The sequence below is a fragment of the Rhodnius prolixus genome, unplaced genomic scaffold, assembly GCF_049639745.1.
Source record: "Rhodnius prolixus isolate KJV_2025 unplaced genomic scaffold, Rpr scaffold_1, whole genome shotgun sequence".
Classification (NCBI taxonomy): domain Eukaryota; kingdom Metazoa; phylum Arthropoda; class Insecta; order Hemiptera; family Reduviidae; genus Rhodnius; species Rhodnius prolixus.
In genome coordinates this window covers 49935370-49956158 of record NW_027411581.1, presented here as the reverse complement: position 1 = coordinate 49956158, position 20789 = coordinate 49935370, and the positions used below count along the sequence as shown (strand labels likewise).

At 36.0% G+C, this 20789-nt stretch overlaps 2 protein-coding genes across 2 annotated transcripts; both read right to left on the bottom strand.

Annotated features, from left to right (window-relative positions):
* Window positions 1-2534: 2534 nt before the first annotated feature.
* LOC141461572 (uncharacterized) lies at window positions 2535-3843 on the bottom strand. Its single transcript, XM_074142709.1, has 2 exons — window positions 3444-3843; window positions 2535-3355 (listed from the first exon to the last, which is right to left on the bottom strand). Exons 1-2 carry the CDS (start codon window positions 3453-3455, stop codon window positions 2696-2698), a joined length of 672 nt encoding a protein of 223 aa, XP_073998810.1. The 5' UTR covers window positions 3456-3843; the 3' UTR covers window positions 2535-2695.
* A 4679-nt stretch (window positions 3844-8522) lies between these two features.
* LOC141448619 (uncharacterized) lies at window positions 8523-19534 on the bottom strand. Its single transcript, XM_074117100.1, has 4 exons — window positions 19377-19534; window positions 17395-17931; window positions 10066-10080; window positions 8523-9894 (listed from the first exon to the last, which is right to left on the bottom strand). The coding sequence occupies exons 1-4, from the start codon at window positions 19386-19388 to the stop codon at window positions 8608-8610; spliced, it is 1851 nt and encodes a 616-aa protein (XP_073973201.1). The 5' UTR covers window positions 19389-19534; the 3' UTR covers window positions 8523-8607.
* Between the last annotated feature and the right edge of the window lie 1255 nt (window positions 19535-20789).

The following is a 20789-nucleotide window of genomic DNA, read 5'->3' as shown; positions in this document are numbered from 1 at the left end:
TTGCACATTGTTTATTGCGTTCTTCAGTAGTAAAAAAGCGTGAACAAAACAGTGTTTCATTTTAGCATCGATCGAACACCTGCAAAATCTCTTAAGTCCTAAATTAGGAAAAGTAGTTTATGAGTTTACGAGTTTCTATTTGAATTTCTCGTATCTATTTGTTACTGAGTCACCACAGTCTTTTTATGTAGGCCTCAATGCCTTGTAATAGAATCTAATACCGATTGTAAAAACTGGTAAGTTAGATGCCAGCAGTATTTTAAATCCTGTTATGTCCTTAATTTGCTCACGTGATCAGAGGAGCTAAAAGGTGAGGTTTAAATATTTTTTACTTTAATGTGTGCATTTCAGTTATGAATGGTTTCATATAAACCATTTTTGACTTGCAGAGGCGTTAGGAGCGAAGGGCTCTAGGTTGAGGTTATTCCTACTTGCCACTTTCCCCTCTACCTCGATCTTTCCTAGCTTAATCCACGTGTCATGCGTGCTATACCGACAGGTTGATGGGACTAACGTTGGTTTGGTTTGGGATTTTACTTCCCTCTGGATAGACGGGTATATGCCCTCTCTTTGTAGCGAAAGAGTTTTTAGGCTCCAGGAAGTATCGATTCCCTCTATTTCTGTGGCTTCTGTAGAGATCCTGGACAGATATCAGGTGTTTTAGGGGATATCCTTACCTCAATTTTTTTTTTTTTTTTTTTTTTGAGAAGCCTTCTTTAGATTATTTAGAGTTGTCAGTGGTGGAGAGAGGGAGTCAGTTCTAAGGAGTGGTTACCCCTAACTGCCGGTTCCCTCTTCTCTTACGGCTTCCAGGTTGGACTTACCTGGAAACTGGCTAACATGTTTTATCACCTGCAGTGCTGCAGCGTGCTTGGTCTCATCTGAAACAGGTCTAAATCAGTTTGATTTATTTCTTTTACTTTTGTACTCCACAGTAAGGAAGTATTATTTTAGATATTTTAGAGTCAGTACTGTCAAAGATCTAGGAGTTATCTTTGATTTTATTCTTTGTTCTTCCTCGGTGATCACATTGATTATATTATCGAAAAGTCTTTAGAATGTTAGAATTTCTGATCATAAATACTTCACATTACACCAACGTTTATGTTCTTATGATACTGTATTCCAGTTTGATTAGATTTCACTTAAAACTCCAGTTTGGTCTTCTTGCTGTCCCATCCATATTCGCTGCATAGAAAGAATTCAAAATAATTATTTTCAAATACTCTTTCTCTTTCAAATTCTCTTCACGACGTACTTAATAGCCTTAGCTCTTCTCTATAAACTTCCTTATCCCGACCCCTTTCACTAAGAAAAATTATCTGTTCTCCTTAAACTTTTAAAAAATGAATTGTTCTTATCAATTCTCTTTTCCGAGACGTTTCAGGATTTCTAACCATTTAAAAAGAAGATGTAGATTTATTGTTTACGCCAGTATCTGAATGTAAGTCTAAATCATTTTTAAACCAACTGCTGAATTCTTCAATGGTGAACAAACAGTATTGGATTGATAGAAAAATATAGTTTTTTCCCGATGGGCAGTAATACTTCCTGAATTCTTTACAGGAAAGCTTACTGGGAAAGTGTCCATGCTGTCCTGGCGACAAAAAAAAAAAAAAAAAATTTGCAGAAGATAAATTATTCTGCAGCATAGTAATGGAAGACCACACACTACGTCAGACTCCCAAAAAAATAATTTTATGAGATTTAAAATTCTTCCTCGCCCTGCTCATAGCTTTGATCTCGTTTCTTCTGGTAACTATGAGTAGGCTAAAAGAATGCCATGTTTTCATGATCATTGCACGAGTACTACTATCTAATGTAAATAAGGCACGAGTTATTAATTATCGAAGGAAAATTATTGGACGAATTGTACTTAATTGAATAATGTACGAACATTCACCTGATTAGGGTAAGGTCATAGTAGCTCAACAATAGTAAAATTAAAGAAAATTAAATGGCTTTCAAAATAAAAATATCTAATGTATAGATCTTCTTGCTTCTCAAACTTCTTTCTTCCAGCTATCTCTTCACTGAAAGGGTAAGTCAAAACTTATCTTGCTAGAGAATAGTTCTTTAAAGTTGACAGCATAATTAAATGCTTAATGCATTACTTTTTCATTTAGTCAAAAACTGATTTTAGGAAATCGATCTTGTTAATAGCCTTAAATCACAAATTTTAATATTCTTCTTGCAATCAGAGCTTCTCTAATTACGATTTCCTATTGGGTATTCTTTACTTTAAGCTGTTTTATTACCAATACAATAAATGAATTACTTAATATTCACGTAGAATGTGAATGGTTAAATTTGGTAAAAAATTTGTTAAACCAATGTGTAATCGGTTAACTGACATTGTATAAATTTAGGTATGAAGCGTCATTAAAAAAGACGGTAATCACTTCCACAAACCAAGCGTATTTTCAAAAGATTTATATATATATGTAAGTTATATATATAATGAGTTATACGTATATACAACTACTTAATAAAATGTTCTTTAAGGTAAAAATAAATTTTTAGACTGCCAAAAATTCGAAAATTACGAAGTTTTAATTTATTTTATATAAACGACCTATTATATACAAACGTAGGAAGAGAAAGGATGGCGACAGATAATGGAGTTGCTGTTGGAGAATGGAGATTGAGAACGACGATTTATTGAGCTTGACGAATGAATCGATAATTATATCATTTAATGGTGAAGGAGGGTGGAGTATCCGAGACCACCATATTTGTATCCAAGACCGCCATAAGCAAGACCACCATATCCGTAACCGAGACCTCCATACCTTACTCCTCCAAGGCCATATCCATAGGCAAGAGGTGCAGCATGAGCAACGGTAGCTACAGCTGGAGCAGCATGTGCGACGGTAGCAACAGCTGGGGCAGCGTAGGTTACAGCTGGAGCAGCATGTGCAACGGTAGCTACAGCTGGTGCAGCGTAGGTTACAGCTGGAGCAGCATGAGCGACGGTAGCTACAGCTGGAGCAGCATAAGTTACAGCTGGGGCAGCATGAGCGACGGTAGCTACAGCTGGAGCTGCGTAGGCGGCAAGAGCTACACCTTTGTTCACAGTCCTGTAAGTGTTAGCATAAGACGTAGCAACTGGAGCATGGGCTACAGCGGCAACTGGAGCATGAGCAACAGCGGCAACTGGAGCAGCATGAGCTACAGTAGCGACAGCTGGGGCGGCATAAGCTACAGCGGGTGCAGCGTGGGCAAGGGTAGCTCCGTAACCATAACCACCTCCGTAGCCATAGCCAGCTCCGTAACCATAACCACCTCCGTAGAGTGCGGGAGCGGCGCCGAGGTAGCCAGCAGAGACTGCGGCGAAGAAGAATGGAAGGATGGTCTAGAAATGAAAGTGATATAAATACACAAATAGTCTATCAACCATATAAAATATTAAAAGAATTATGTTGATTTAGAAAGCAACTTACCAACTTGTACATTGTTGGTTTGTTGTAATTGTTTTGCTATCGATGGACAGACTGAAGAATAAATTCAATATCTGGCTTATATACTTGAAGAGTGTGCAAGAGGCACACCCCTTCCAGAAGGAGATTACCAAACGCAAAGTGGAACCTGAAACAAGTTTGCACAAAGTCATAACTTTTAGTGGAGACCCCGATCTGGTGGGAGCACGATTTCTCAATTGTGCGAAGGAGGTGCCCAACTAAAAAGATACTATAATAATTAATAACTTAAAATTAGAGAAGTAAAGCGTGAGTTCAAAATCAAAACCATCTCGTTGAATGTCAAGTTTTCAACGTAGATATTTGTTACAAGAAACTAGAGAGTGAAGTTAATAAATAAAATTCGAATTATATAAGAGGCTGCAATAGCACGATCATTTGAATAGAAACTAGAGGATATTGGGACTACTGGCGATGGATTTCGAATGGTCAATACTAAATAATGCTTAATAAACAATAATTAAGCCAAGGATAAATGAATCTGATCTCCTAGATCTCTTACAATTGGTTTTATTATTATTTTTTTTTTAATGCTATTTAGCCATAAAGATTTAGTGAAATTAGAAACGAAAAAAAATCGTTACATTCGATGTGCAAGTCCCCGTATCATTTAATCATTACTAAACTGATATAACGATAAATTTACTGCAGTAAGTGCCACTATTTTATGGCAATTATAACAGGAATGAGAAACTGTGAGCCGAGAAGTAACTGCTAACATTTAAAAACAGTCATATAATCGATTCTTTTTAGATTTTAATCGCAATGAAATGGAAATTAAAATTAAATAATATTAGAATAAAAATATTCCTGCAACAGGTTATCATTACTGGAAGCTTTTCAATGTGTTTAGTTGTCTTTGAAATTGAATGCGGCGGGAGAGCTCACTTTAAAACAATAATTAAAAAAAGAAAATAAATTTCCTAGTTCTCTCCACAATGTCTTAAAATGCATTTAATTTGAAAACTGTCGAACGAAAGTGTAAACTACGCCGACTTAAAAGGAATTTTTTGAGCCCTACAAGTGCTATTAAAAAAAACTGTTTTTCTATAAACACAAGCAAATAAAACATTATGGCGGATACGCAAGGTGGATATTGTATAAGATTTTTTAAAAATATAGCATGCTTAGTTTTGAACATTTTATGAATATTATAATAATAAATATTCAAAAATAAAAGACCCTCCCTCCTAATGGGTAGATACTTAACGGAGGAGTTAGCAGTCAATGTCCATGAGCAGAAATTGCATGATGCCTTTCAATGACACTGCATACAAAGCTAAGGCAGACTTGCGATTTGTTAGTCTGGAATATTCCAGTGAATATATTCGAGGCTACTGCCAAGTGCATGATGTAGTTGCAGTTTGCTTATATTGGTGTTAACCAGAGAGAAATTTTCTTCATGTACAATACAAGTCCCACTGGTCGCTCCATTTTATATCTTCTTTTGCCAGTTGATAGCCATATCATATTTACTGGAGGCCATTGTGGAACGGAGATAAATCTATTCGTCGGAGGCTAGAATCTCAATAGTGTAATTAACGGAAGTATCCCACTAAAATAGCTCCACTGAGCTGATATTATTTCTGCCAGAGCTTTGAATCGTGGAAAAACTATTCTGTCCCATCATATACTAAAACTAAACATTTTTTTTTGCATAAAATTGAGTATTATTAATTTATAATTTATAATAATTAATTAATAATTTATGTTATCCCAGGAAACTTATTCGAAAGTAAGTTTAGGCAATTGTAAACAAACCAGATGCTCAATAATAGAGTAGCATTGCCCTTCTGGGTATAAAATTCGCTGATTATGTTCGTAGAAAAAATTCAAAATATATACAAATTTGAGACCAAAAGTGTAAGGGTAACCAGATAATCTAATTCAGCTGTAAATTGAATTAGTTACAAGACTTTTTAATTAGTAGAAGCTGTAATATCTTGAATTCTCATGAGCATTTGGTGTTAAGCTTTTTGAAGATCGATTTAGAAGAACCATCGTGTGGGGGCTAATCCTGGATTTCCGGTTCTGGATAAAGTTCAAGAATAATGACCGATTAAGGGCTGGTATTCCTCGTATTAGCGCCATGAACCGTCTTTATTTTGTTATATGAGGGATTGCCCAAGGACTTCTAGATGCTTGTAAAATTCTTCGCCAGAAATATGGATATCTATGTCTACGACAATAAAAGTTTTTAAATCTAAAGGTTTTACTACGCGAGCCATTTGCACCTACGAGTTCTGATTAGCGTGGCATTCCCATGAGGGCACTCAGGAGGCAGGAAAAGATACTGCTGTACCTATTGGAAAAGTAAGACCAAAGTCAAGACAACGTTTTTACCATACCGAACGTGCGACCGACAACTTAGCTTCTCTGATCGTGGCTAGCAAGATATGAGCACGCTGGTGTACATTTGTAGGCTCGAAAACCAAATTTGAAATGATACTAACAATATTCTAATGGAGGTGACCATGAATGTGACACTTCTGGCGTATCGTAGGCTTTTTCAACTAAGTGTAAAGTGCATCAAGTTTTCTAAACAATATTTATATCTGTTCTTTTGTAAGTTAGTAGCAATAGCGTTTAATTGTAAGTATTGACTGATTACCTCTGAAACTTTGAATGATGTTTCCGCCAAATTATCTTAACTTTCTGCAGTTTTAGCTCAGTTTCCCTGAATTTGAACCGGAAATCTTTGAACCTATAATATTTATAAGAAAGCATCTGAAACTTTCTGATCGAGCAAGTTGTGCTCTGAGTAAGTGAAGGTTTTCTATCTCTTAATGTTTTGGGATTGGGTAGCTTCAGATTTTGAATAATTGGTTAAAATAATTTGTTTCAAGCTTCTACTGGAATGAAATTAAGAGGATTAAGAAAAATGTCAGAAACCTAAGGGGTTAGCCAGCTGGTTAGCGTTCTGAATTCCCACGCGAAGATCCCGGATTCGAATCCAGTTTCAACCCTCTAATTTCTTTTTCTAGAAGCTTATGATTGCTCGCTGGTGATGGACAATGTTGTTTGTAAAAGCTCGGAGGCCAATGACCTCAATTGTTGAAAAACGTCTTAAATTAAAAAATGATATATATTTGTATCCTACGATGTGATAAAACTTAGTGGTGATGTGATGTACACCAAAGCGTAAAAATCATAGATGTACATTTTTTGGCCAAAAACGTTGAATATTAATTGAACAATGTGATACCTGATGATAAGGTGTTCCTACTTCTCGTTCGCTTTCAGTTTCCTTTCAATTATCTATTTTATGATGCTTTTGTCTAGGAATAACTAGTCCCAAGAATTATATTGGTAACTAGACATTTTACTACTACCACCTCCAAAATGAATTGCCATTCCTGTCTATTCTCGGTTTTTCCTCTCCAACCTGTTATTCCGATCTTGCTGAGAACAGCATCCAACCATTTTAGCCTCAATTTTCCTCCTTTTTCTCCCCTGGCTTTCATCCTACATACAACCTGGCATTCTTTGCATGTTACCAAGCTACTGCAGTCTTCCTTTTTTAACGTGAGCCACTCTACTCCTCCATCTTCCATTTTTATTGACCGGACCAGATACCTTCCTAAGAATCTCTCTTTCTCAAACAGCAAGGAAAATCTCGCTTTTCTTGGGTAACACTCAACTCTCACTACCATATGTGACTAGTAGTTTTATAAATTATAATTTCTACTGCTTTCGAGAGTGATCTGAAGCTCAAGACTCTTCTGTTAAATGAAATAATTCCAATTTACTAGAAATATGATACAATTAAAAACCTAAAAAAGAGAATGGTAAACATTTTCATTACGATATATTAACTACAATTACTATGTTGCCATTGCAAATAAATACTGCACGAAGAAATATAGGCGTCCAAAATTGGCCATAATTTAGCTTACATGTATTTAATAAATAATAAATAAATATCGTTTAAAATAATTCAATCGGAATGAAACTTCAATTTTTAGATTAATTATTTGTCCTCCGTTCTAATTAAATCAAACTAGACTTGCTTCATTATGTTTCCTTTTGGATTTCACATAACATGTACTGGTACAGATCCGCAAACAAGACTCTTAACTATGAGATCCAAAAAAAGTTCCTTCAACTAGCGGCACAGTGTTACAGACGACAACATTAACCTCCAAGAAATCAGGAAGTTCATTATACTACGGAAACTAATTTGGGTCTAAGGACTCAACCATTGAAGTAAGATTATTTACTTCTTGTCGCAGCATTACCGACTGCAGTTAGAACGCGAAGAAAAAATAAATTTTGGCAGTTAGTGACAATGTATTGTTAATGCTGTTCGACTATAATTGCCGATCAACAGCAATATTTGGAAATAACATTTTATGTCTAGAAGAACAGTTCATTTTAGAAACTAAAATTTTTATAAAGCAATTATGTTGATGAAAAATCTTAGTTTTATGTTTATAGGCGCTCTGAAAATTTTGGAAAAAGATTTGTCCGAAATATTAGCTAATCAATTTATATTTGTGTTCTGGTAATTTCTCCTAGTGGTTGAATATTCCGGATATTCAATATTCAAACATTTCTTTACAGAGATTAATAATTAGTTTAATATTTATTATATCTTTTGTTTAAAAATACTTTTTTAGTGGCATAAGTTAAAAGGCGTCATGAATCAAGTAAAGTAATTGCCTATTTTTTCAGGCGGGCTTTACGTCCATCTACCAATTAGTGTCTTGGACGGAGGCGACTAGCAAACATACTTTACTGTAAACTTCTTTTATTAACCATTAAATAAAATCCAAGGCCTAAGTCCGGGAATCGTATCCAGTACTACAATACATATTAGCTCTACAGGTCTCGTCGCTAACCGCTCGGCTACCGTGGCGCCCAAGGCGTCATGAATATATGACCTCTATCAGAAGCAGGCAAGAACTTTTGTCTTGGGCTTAATTTATCTCAAGAAATCGAGCTTGAACAACCTTACAAGTATTTGTATTATGACGGTAGGCAATAATAATTTATAGAAATATTATAAAATGAAGCAAATTGAGGTACGAAGTATAACCTATATTTAGCAAAATTTTTTATTATACATATATTTATAATTCCATGTTGTTGTTTGGAAACAAATTTAATTTATTTAAGGTAACATAAATTAATGACGAAGGAGGGTGGAGTATCCAAGACCACCATAACCGTATCCTACACCACCGAGGTATCCAAGGCCAGAGTAAAGACCGCCGTATCTTACTCCACCAAGGGCGTTGTAGCCAAGGGAAAGTCCGGTTCCATAGGTACCATATCCGGTTCCATAGGTACCATATCCGGTACCATATCCGTATCCAGCTCCGTATCCGTAGGCCAATGGAGCGTGAGTAGCGACGGTAGCAACTGGGGCATGAGCAACGGTAGCTACAGCTGGGGCAGCAGCGACGGTAGCAACTGGAGCGTGGGCAACAGTGGTTACAGCTGGGGCAGCAGCGACGGTAGCAACTGGAGCATGGGCATATGTAGCTACAGCTGGAGCAGCGAGGGCTACTGGCTTGTTGACTGTTCTGTAGGTGTTAGCGTAAGAAGTAGCAACTGGAGCGTGAGCAACGGTAGCTACAGCTGGGGCAGCGTATCTGAGAGCGGAAGCGTAGCTTACAGCTGGTGCAGAGTAGCTTACAGCTGGTGCAGAGTAGCTTACGGCTGGTGCAGAGTAGCTTACGGCTGGTGCAGAGTAGCTTACGGCTGGTGCAGAGTAGCTTACAGCTGGAGCGGCGTAGCTGACAGCGGGGGCGGCGAGGGCTACTGGTTTGTTGACTGTTCTGTAGGTGTTAGCGAAGGAAGTTGCAACTGGAGCATGAGCAACGGTAGCTACAGCTGGGGCAGCAACACTGACAGCTGGGGCAGCAACACTGACTGCTGGGGCAGCGTACCTGAGAGCGGAGGTGTATCTGAGAGCTGGAGTGGCGTAGCTTACAGCTGGTGCGGCGTAGCTCACGGCTGGAGCGACAGTTCTGTAGGTGTTGGCGTAAGTAGTGGCAACTGGAGCGTGAGCAACGGTGGTAAGACCGCCGACAACTGGACTAGCTACTCCACCGACAACGCCGCCGACAACTCCGCCGACAACTGGAGTTCCAACTCCTCCAACAAGACGGGTTGCGACTCCTCCGACAACTGGGGTAGCAACACCTCCGAGAACACGGGTGGTGACTCCTCCGACAACTGGAGTGGCCAATCCTCCGACAACATGGGTACCAACACCTCCGACAACTGGGGTAGCAACACCACCAACTACACCGCTGACAAGTGGTCTGCTATAAGAAAGGGAAGTGGTAACGGGAGCAGCATAGCTGACGGCGGGGGCATGAGCGACCGTGGTCACGGCAGGTGCTGCAAGATGAACTCCTCCGAGGTTGGCGGCTGATACAACCGCGAAGATGAGGGGAAGTACTACCTGCAAAGAGAATCAACAACTGAGTTAAGATTTTTATGGTAGTAAATTTTTCAAGGAATTGTCCTCGACAACTGGTTCATCTTGGTGACCTTTAAATGCCAAGAACAACCCAATAAAACAGAGTGAAATAAACTAAAATAAAAAAATTTTAAAAAGCAAACAAACGCTTACCAGTTTGTACATTGTGTTTTAGTTGATGTCGCTCTTTGCCACACAAAATGAGACTGATTTTTGAATCGGCTCATCTTCCTTTTATACTAATTCTGCGCTGATCATCCCTACTTAGTTTGCAACCAAGCACCCAGGATCTTCAAACAAGTTTCAAACAATTTATGAAATTGACATTGCATTCAAATTAAGTTGATTTCTCAATGTCATCAAATGTCCAAAAAATTCATCATACTGACCTCACTCACTAAATTAAATTTAAATTAAGATACTAGTCAAATTTCTCATGAAGTTTGAGTAGCATATGTTTGCTTCACTAAGAGAATTCTTTCTCACTTCATTAGTAGATATCCTTTTAATCAAATAAAAGCACCTATTATTTGGTAGAAAGTTATCTATGTTATCCTATTAGGACTTTTCTTCAATCTTCTATTTTGGCTTTTTTTCTTTTTCAAGTACTATAGTTATGCAAATCCGTGAATGTGAAATTAATACCTAGGTACAAATAAATGTCCACTGTTTTGGGTCCTAAAGTAGCAAATTTGGCTTCCATTCTACATTAATTTTATATTTTAATGATGATACTAGTTAAGATATTATTAGTTAGTTTTAAGATATTAGTTATATTTTTTTTTTTTTTTTTTGGCGCATCAACAGCTGAGGTTATTAGCGCCCGGTGCTTTTTCCAGTGCACTGCCGGCCTCCGGACAGTGTTCTCTCGTTACAGACAACACTGTCCATCACCGGACAGTGAGCTGTAAGAAGCTCCTAGGAAGAGAAAATCTAAGGGTCAGCTGCTGGAGATATTAGTTATATGTTATTATATTTACAAATTAAGTATGGATCAGCTTACTAAGGACTTTTTACTCCTTGATTGTTACATATTCCAATTATTTTAGTGATGTCATTCGTGAAATCATGAGCCATCACAGTGAAATGCCAAACTCCGGAGAGTGTTCCCTCGTTACGGGCTACATTGTTTCCTCACTGGAAATATTTGAGGGCAAAAAGCTGTTCCCGAATGAAAGGCTTCTTTTGCAGTAACCACTGTTCTAATTCCTCTCTTAAAATGAAATAACGTTCGTTCTTTTTAACTAACAATAATTTGTTCCTTTATAAATTGAGATGGCAAAACTATTATATTTTGCTTCTTATAAATCAAAGTTCTGGTATACAAAATATAAAAATTAGTTTGATTGATATACATAGTTTGTTCTTTAGAGATATTTTGACATTAGTCCATATCGACAATGACATGACTGTTAATTTCAGAATCGTATTTTGTTTTCTGATCATTAATCACTTGAACCAATTATTTCAAGAGTTTAATGAGTTTATTTTACATAATTCTTGATTAAATGTTGCGGAAATAGTGACAAATTTAATAAGATATTAGTTATATGTTATTATATTTACAAATTAAGTATGGATCAGCTTACTAAAGACTTTTTACTCCTTGATTGTTACATATTCCAAATTGAGTTCAGTTCTTCAAAAATCTTGACATAGTCTTAGCTTCAGTCTTCTTAAAGCTGTACGCTCGCAAAAATGATAATGAGATATGGATGGCAGTGTATGAAGGGTGAGGAGGAAGTTCTCTGTTAGTTTGGTCGTGTAGAGGTGAATGGCTTGAATGTCGACATCTCTGGGTATTTGTTTGTTCCTAGTTTGTTCCCAGGGCAATTCGCAGTTCTTTACTTCTGTAAAAGTCTGTAATTCTGTTTATCAGTGTGAAAGCTAGTTGTAATCCAGGCTGGACGTTAAAAGAGGTCTAAGGAGCGACCTGTAGAGCAGTACTGTGCCAGGAGCGTTTGAACAGTGTGTTTCTGTTAATTACTGGGTATAACTGTTTCAGTTTTGTTGAAGTTTCGCAATAATGTGCCGACTTCAGGTTAGATCAATATACATTGATGAGAAGGGGACCCCTGGGAAATTCCGTGAAAATCTATCGGTTAGCACTGTACGTAATGGTAGTTTTAACGGGAATGTTCTGAATCGAAGAAATGATTCTATGAGTAATATGGTCTGGTGCGTTAGTATTTTCAAGTTTGTAAAGTAGTCCAGAGTGCCAAACATTTTCGAAGGCGGAAGCTACATCTAGAATACTGTTCTCGAAGATGTGAACGATAAGTTCTGTTACTCGTTTAAGTTGGTGTAGTGGCACGTGTTTTGATCTAAATCCAAATTGGTGTGGTGTATTGTGCTTGGTTCATTCTAGTGTTTTAGGAGTCGTTTGTAAGTTTTTTTTTTTTTCCAAAGAGACAAAGATTTTAAGAGATATTAAACAAGGTAATTTACAGAATTAGGGTAACTAATAATTTATATTGTATTCCTTCCATAGGAAAATAATTCAATCACATGCGTGTAACATGTGTACCTCGTATGTCTTCTTGATCTAAATTGGTTTTAACACCTTAACCGAGGAATTATTAAAATATGTATCCAAACGTTTTGTAAGATCATAATATTTTAAGGCAGAACAATTGCAGCCATCGTCCTTAAAATATGATCTTAATACGTTAATTATTTTGGGGGTTTTATGGTAGCGAGGAAAAAAAGTTTGTAATTTATACCTCAAAACAGTTTTAGATTTCACTTTCACAACGAGGTTAATCTATTAAAAATCATTAACAAGTTTAGAAAAAAAAGACTGGTGTCCAAGAACAGATTTGAAGAAGTGTTTTATTTTAGATTTGTAATATTTTGGTCATGTATCAGTTATGTCTGTGTAGTTACTCTGTTCTGTACTTGTCTATTATTGCTTTCGTTATTTTAGTTGATATGCGACTTTAAAACTGGTATTTTTATTGAAACTATTTTTTGCAATAATTTTTATAACTTTACTCTTTCATAACGCTAAATCCCTATTTACTTCGAAATTATTTTTATTAAGTATTTTACATATTTTTTACATTTTAAATATTTTTATTTCCAAAATAACTTGTTTTTTATTTTTTACATTTTATTCGTTGTTTGCATATTATGAGTGTCTGGTTTATAGGGGCCTCTCCGGGACTCACGAAGGCAAACCAGAGTGTTTGATGCATTTTTTTTCTATGTTTTACTTTCGGGATCTTCAGAGTCGTTCACATTAGCCTGTCGAACTTACGATTGAACAGGCTCTTTTCTGAAATCCGCCACCTATACTTCCATTTGGTCCTTCCTATTTCACGCGCTATTAAACCCCTAAGATCGTTCTGTATCCTTTTAATTTTAAATCCTCGGTGCATGTCAGACATAGCACTTCTTTCTTCTGATCTTTACATTCCTTCCTACTGGACAACCTTTCCTCATTAATGCTAATTCTCTTTGGAACCCTCTTTACCTATTTACTCTACTTCACCCTCAGTTATCAAAACCTCATTATTAGTTTCCGCCTATATTATCACCTCTTCCAAATTCACCTTGTCATTTCTGCATCCATCTCGAATTTTCTTTTTCTTTTTTTTTGGCGCATCGACTGCTGAGGTCATTAGCGCCCCTAGAGCTATGTTCTTTTCTCTTCTTTTATCCACTCGAGCTGTGTCGCGGCACGCGGTACCTTCGGGCTTCCACATACTGCACCTTGCTCAGCAAGGTAGGGTGGAGCCCAGAAGATTCTTATTATATTTCGAAATATAAATATTTCATTTTTGAAAAGTAAAGTCATTTAATTGGTAAGCAGTACACCTCGTTTAGAGAAAATTATTTTGGCCTCTTTTGAGAAAACCGCTTAAAAGTACATTCAGTAACGTCTCATTTTAAGGTGTGCGTCAGTTTGAATAAAAACAAAATATTAAGTTTCAGTTTTGAGTTGAGGTGTTCTACTTGCACACTTATTAAAACGCGCTAAAAAAAAAAAAAATTATACAAAGGACCTCAATACACAAATTTCTGATGTAAATTACAAAAATTGCATTCATATTGCTTGCATATTGCACTTGCACATCCTTTTAATTATGTGGATTAAGAGAAAGTGGAAATATCTAAAAGTGTAATAAAAATAAATGACAGAAGTGAAATAATATTTTCTTTAAGGTTTCATAAAGAAAATAATTTTTGTACGAAAAAGTCATGAAATTAATAATAAATTTATAGCCTAGATAAACACAAAAATAGAAGATTTTTTGCATAAAACAAGCTTCTTTATAAATAAGTTAAAGTGATCGTTTAAAGACCTGTTGATATTAAAGCAGCATTTTATTTATTAAACAGCGCGTCATGTACAAATCCGGTTTTATCAGCCAATTGTCTTTACAGCTAGTTACTGTATTATTAATTAAATAATTATCTATCAGTTTGCAGATCTGTGTAAATACCATTTTCTATAAAGTATATTGTTCCTATTATTGATGTATATATTCCAAAAATATAAATAATATGTAAATTAAAATTTTATTTGGATGATACATAGGAGTATATAATATGATCATTATTGATAGGAACCAAGTATGGTAGCAAAAGTGTTTTTACAGGGTTAAATTGCTGATAGCCTAAGGTTATGCTAAATTACAATATTGGTAGAATTTGAAATCAGAATATTAAGGTAATTAGCACATTTAACTCTGCTATTTAAAGACTATTTCTTTTGAGATGACTAAATCATCTGTTCTATATAATCATTATTCTATCAATTTACATGCCGAGCATTTATAAGCAGCTAAAGAAGTATTACGGTTTTGGGTTCGACTTCTGGACTGGGCCATTGTTTTTTACTTATTGTGTTGACTGAGATCAGTCAAATTTGTTAGCTATCCGCCTCCGTTATCAATAGGTGTACGTCAAGCTCCCAGAAAATAGGCATTCCTACATTTTTTTCTTCGTTTTAAAGGGAAGAAGGGGTTTTCCTTCTCCTTTTTTGGGCTCTCAAGGAAAACAGCTAGTTTGAGCCATTATGGGATACGGTATGAAAGTTTTGGGTTGACGTTTGTTATGTCTTGGTTATTTTTTTTTTTTCAATTATTTGTTTTTCATTTTTAGCTGAGTTTTCACTATAACTTCTGTAATTTCAGTTCGTTATTTTTAATTAAATCATATAATTTCATGAATATCTTTACCATAATTAGATGACACGATGGTGTTAAAATTTGCGGGAATATGGCCACCTGATGTTAGGACTGCCCGCACAGTTGATCTCTTCTTTTATTGTTTTTGGGACATTCTAATATTATGTGTTTGGCAGCTGCTGTAGTATCTGGATAGCAGAATGCACAAGTTTCCAATTATAAGATGTTTAGGAATTTCTTAGTTGACCATCCTTGTTTGCCTCTCCAACCAAAGATCAGGTCTTTGAAAGTTTGAATATTTTTCCATTCATCCTTTTTCAAAGCGAAAAAAAAATTGTTTTATTTTTAGATTAAAGTGCCATTTTAAATTTGTGAAATTTTGTTTATAAAGGAATACAGATATTAGTGGAAGATTAAGCACATGATTTGTTTTTAGTGTATTCTAACCGAACATCTAAAAAAAAGTAAATAATTTCTTAATCTGTGTCTAATCTGCAAGTTTTCTTTTTACAGGACCATAAGGAAGTCGAGTTAATTGAAGACTTTAAGACCATAGTGTCGTTGTCTTCTCTGTTCAAACTGTGCGCTTTGTTGAGTTACCCTTTCTATCTGCCACTTAAACAAATTAGCCTGCTGTTATATGCGAGGTAAGTAAATGACCCAAGTATTGCAAATATTCAATATTTTTTATTCATACATTTCAGAAATGCCAATAATGAAAATTAATACAATTGTGCTTCTACTTGACAAATCGCGATTTGTAGGGGTAAGTTGTTTGACGAATTAGTTTTTAATAATTGGAGTATGGCTCCGTGTTACTGTTTACACGTTATTCAGCTAACAAAGTGTGTATAATACTAATAAATTGTAAAAAATTAAGATAATATTATAACATAAAGAGTTAATATTGAAGGCAGAACGAATTTTAGTGTTATTAGTGAAAATTAAGTAAAGAAAAAATTTAAGTAAAAGTAGTGTTAGTATTCTTGCCAAAATCAAAGAGAGTAAATTATTGATGTTGTTCTAGCCATTCCGTTGATTTCAATAAATTGGAATAGATCTGGGATCAAGTTATTTGTTCTATGTCCAGAGGAATCCTCAAACATATGAAAAGCTGTCTCCCAGTCTCCATAAAACATAGTTAGCCTCCTTTACAAAGTGAAAGAACCTGCACGGGTTATTTTTTACCAAATGGTACAGTAGAAACACCATCTGAACAATGTTACTCAAGACAGAGAAGCCAATTTGGTAAGTGCAAACGGCTGTGTAAGAAAAGTTGGGTATTAAGTCGCTGGAAAATCTAGTGGCTCTAGAAGAAGGCATCTTTCGGTCTGGTAGACGAAGTTGTCTCAGGTAGTTGTTGTAAGTGTGTTCAGCGGCTTTCAAAGGCTTGCTTGCCTGAGTATTTCAGATGTCCTCATGATCGTATCTATTGCGGTCTTCTGCACTACCTATACAACTACATCAGAGTTTTGCTGGAGCCATAACAACATGGCTGCAATAGATGTGAACTGTAAACTGCTGCAGACATACCAAACAAAGTTTAACTGGAAGGGAACCAGTCTTTGAAACTCTCCTTCCACATAATACTTCAGTCAAGCTCATATTAAGTTTTTATTCTGTGTAGGGATACTTGGAAGTGTGTGGCCCACCATTTCAGCTATTCTTTGAGATACGGCACCAAGAGAATAAAAGCAGGAGTGGATAGGGACAGCTGATCTATAGTTTGGCTCTCAGTAACCTAGATAGACTACCCACAATCATTCAGGTGGAGCTATACGAAATATTCTTTGGGTTGTTCAAATCAAAAGGCGGGCGATAATTAATTCCAGGGTGATGACCTTGCCAGCAGAAAGCGAGCGTCTTACAGGCAAAATCTGCTCAACGCTATTGTGGGAACTGCTTGGAGATCCTGACAAAGTTGGCATTGTTCGAGTAAAGCCAACTAAGAATTGGTGTTCTTAGGTAGGAACCCCTGACGAGAAGCTGAAAAAGAAGTTCATTACTACCATTTACACGCCATGATGACGTTGAAGAAGTTAGATATTATCCTGAAACCATTACGGGTAGTCAGGCAAGTCCAAACAGAACTTGAAGCGCTAATTTCGATAATTGACTAGAAATAGTTTAAAATTGACAGATGTCTTAAGCTATTAGCGACCGAATAGTCCAAAAATAATTAATTGTAAAAGCAAAATAAAGTTAAGGCAGGTAATAAAACAATTACAATAATTTAAATAATAAATTATTTAATAAAGGGCGCTATATGTACATAAGGAATAGAAGGGTTGAGGATTGCTGAAGAGATCAGCTAAAAAGGGCGCACTCCTGTTCTGTCATTAATTTAATGAAGAAGTCCTCCGTATTTGACACCACCATATCCGTATCCAAGACCATATCCGTATCCGGCTCCGTAAGCTACTGGGGCAGCATGGGCGACGGTGGCTACAGCTGGGGCAGCGTAGGCAGCGGCAACTGGAGCGTGAGCAACAGTGGCTACAGCTGGGGCGGCGTAAGCAGCTACTGGAGCATGGGCTACAGTGGCTACAGCTGGGGCAGCATAGCTGACAGCTGGGGCAGCATAGCCGACAGCTGGGGCAGCATAGCCGACAGCTGGGGCAGCGTAGCCGACAGCAACACCCTTGTTTACAGTCCTGTAAGTGTTAGCATAGGAGGTGGCGACTGGAGCGTGGGCAACAGCCAAAGGAGCAGCATGGGCGGCTACAACTGGGGCGGCGTGGGCGGTTACAACGGGAGCAGCATGAGCGTAGGTGGCAGCTACAACTGGAGCGCTGTGAGCGTAGCCTAATCCAGCTCCATAGACGGCGGGAGCGGCTCCCAGGTAGCCAGCAGAGACTGCGGCGAAGAAAAGAGGAAGTACTGCCTGCAAAACACATGATTGAAGATTCCAGTTATAGTTAGGTTCAATAACATTGATAAGCACAATGTGGCGGTGGAAGAACAAAAATTTAATTGAAATAGTAAGAGAGATTCTTACCTACCAACTTTTCAGTCAAGTCTTAAACTATGATTTCATTCTTTCAATATAATATTCAACTTTGCCCTACGTTTTGATTGCTAGAGTAATTTCAATTCACCTAAGCCAAATTTTAGACCAAGATTCCTTGGGTTAAAAGAACTAAAACTTCTGGACCCAAGATTAGAAGTGATTCTTTCGAAAATTAATCGCTTTTCAGAGTACAAAATGCTTTTAGATTTATATATATTTTAATTTGACTTAAAAAAAAGTCATGATTTTAAGAGCTAATCGTTTCTAAATTGACTCTTTTCTAGATTGATATTCTCAATTATCTTCAGAAGCTGTCTACTACTTGATGCCGCTACTTCAAATGCTTCTTTTAAGGTGGAATCCTACAGGTTTCAGTTTAAGTACATTTTCTTTATATTTCCATTCACTTTCAATAAGTTTTGTGAAATGATTTTGTTGAATAAGTGAAAATATTCTAATTCGGGTCAACATACATTTCCAAGAATAAATCTAGAGACTTTTTACCAAGTTCTAAATTATAGAATTTATCCATGAACTGTGGACATAATATTGCTCAAGCTTCTTAACAATATTTATCGATACCCATTGGAATTGAAAAACTGCAATAACTTCTGATAAAAGATAAACATTCTTGAAGTATGCTAACATTTGAAATTTATGAATGTGATTTGCTCCATTTTTTTTATTATTTTTAATTAGGCAGTTCCACTCAGGATGACTTGATAAAAAGCTCGAAATATCCGTAATCAAAGTTTACACCGTACCTGCAGTCCAAAGATATGGGCTGGAAATTACTGTACTTATATTTGGGATCGAGCTTAAACAGGTCGTTAACTTTTACCCTGTGTTAACAGAAACGATCAGTTTGAAAGAAAATAGATTGGCTTTCCTCTCTTTAGTGATCAAAACATTATTGTTAACGTCGACAACTTAAACAGACACTTGCGAATGTTTGACTTAAATGAAGCACGTTAAAACCGTGACTTTCGTGTTACGGATTTGTAGCTTCCTCGAATAAATCGCGTTTTATTTAAAACATAAGAAGAACAAAGTAATGCTTTTAAGAATTGTACTGAGATCGAATACTTTTTTACTTGTGAATTCGTTTGCCGAAAACTTTTTGCCACGAAATGTAATTAAATAATAATTTTAGGTACTAATAATTTTAAAATATGTACTTCTAATTTTATTTTTTTTAGAGCGTTAACTAAATATTTGGTCCTCAATCATTTCAGTATAAAGATTTTTTAAAAAATAAAATCTCAAAGTGAAAAAGAACAAATTTACAAATACTTAAGTTCGATATTAGGTATACATACCAACTTGTACATGATGATTGGAATGTGACTGTAACTCTGTAGCACAGAAACTGACCATTCACCAGTCCGCTGATTCTTATATACTCAAGTGATAAGTGTACGGCCCTTGCGACTGGCCTCTAATAGCTCTAACATACACTTAAGAGGTCCCACCCTTTCATAAAAAATAAATAAATAATAAAAAAAATACTTCCAAACGTTTACAAACCTTCAACATAACCGGCCGTAGTGTAAAAATCTAGTTCGATGACTCAAATTTAATAACTAGCACACACATACATACAATTTTATACACTAATCTACACATTAATTTACTACTAATACTAGAACACTTTTACACTCTTGCGGCATTGAAGTTTCCAAAATGGATATTCCAGGTCGAAAGTAATTTCTTTTCAGCCCCACCCCTTTTCATTGGTTCTTTATGACCTTCAGTTATCTTGATTTATTTTATCAGTCATTTTTGTGTTAATAATTTCGTTTTAATTGTTTCTTTAACAGTTAAAAATAAATTATGATTCTTACTTAAAAATCTATTTTTCAGGTTGTAGGAGGGAAGCAGTTTTACGCACTTCGCTTATTGTGACTTACGTTTCACAATTTCATGAAATCGCATTGATATTAAATAAAGGTAGGTAGAAAACTGGGAAGCGATATGGTTTTGGAAGACTTTAGTCATTCACTCTTCTCCATTACGAGAGTTTGTTTCTACAAAGACGTTCTGCAAATCTGAGACAATGTTGTGCAGAGAGGTACAACTACTGAAACTCAACGCCAAGGTTGTTAAAATAACATTTTAATTTACATTTGACAATTTACTTCTCAGACTCTATAAAATAACGCCTAGTTACTTTTTCTTACTGCACTGAGTAAGAGAAGTAATGTAATCGTGCAGATTCACAATTTTGAGTTCTCATCAGAAGCATCTGTTTTGAGATCTAATGAATACGAGAAGTGATTTTTACAAAATGATCTGTAAATCTCGTCTCTACACCCACAGTATCGAGATCAGGCTTCACATTTTTTTTCTTGAACTGACAAGGCTCAATTTAAATTGAGTATCCTAAAAGAGGGATGGCAACGGTAACTACCATAACTAACATCTGTGATTTCTACAGATTAAAACTGTCCGGTAGGACAGTTGTATAAGGGTTGACCATCAAAAACTGCACGAAAAAGCGTAACGTTGAAAAACACCCAACTTTGACAATTTTTTTCTATTTTTCTATAAAAGATAAAATTCCCAAATTTTCTTTAAATCTTACTCCAAACCATCCTTTATAACTGTAATTTTTTTGCAACCACTCAGATCTAATAGGTTTCGAGAAAAAAGTTGCCGAAAATGAGCAAAAACGGCTTTTTCAAAAAATGTTCTTGTTCTTGTTCTTGTTCTTGTTCTTGTTCTTGTTGTTG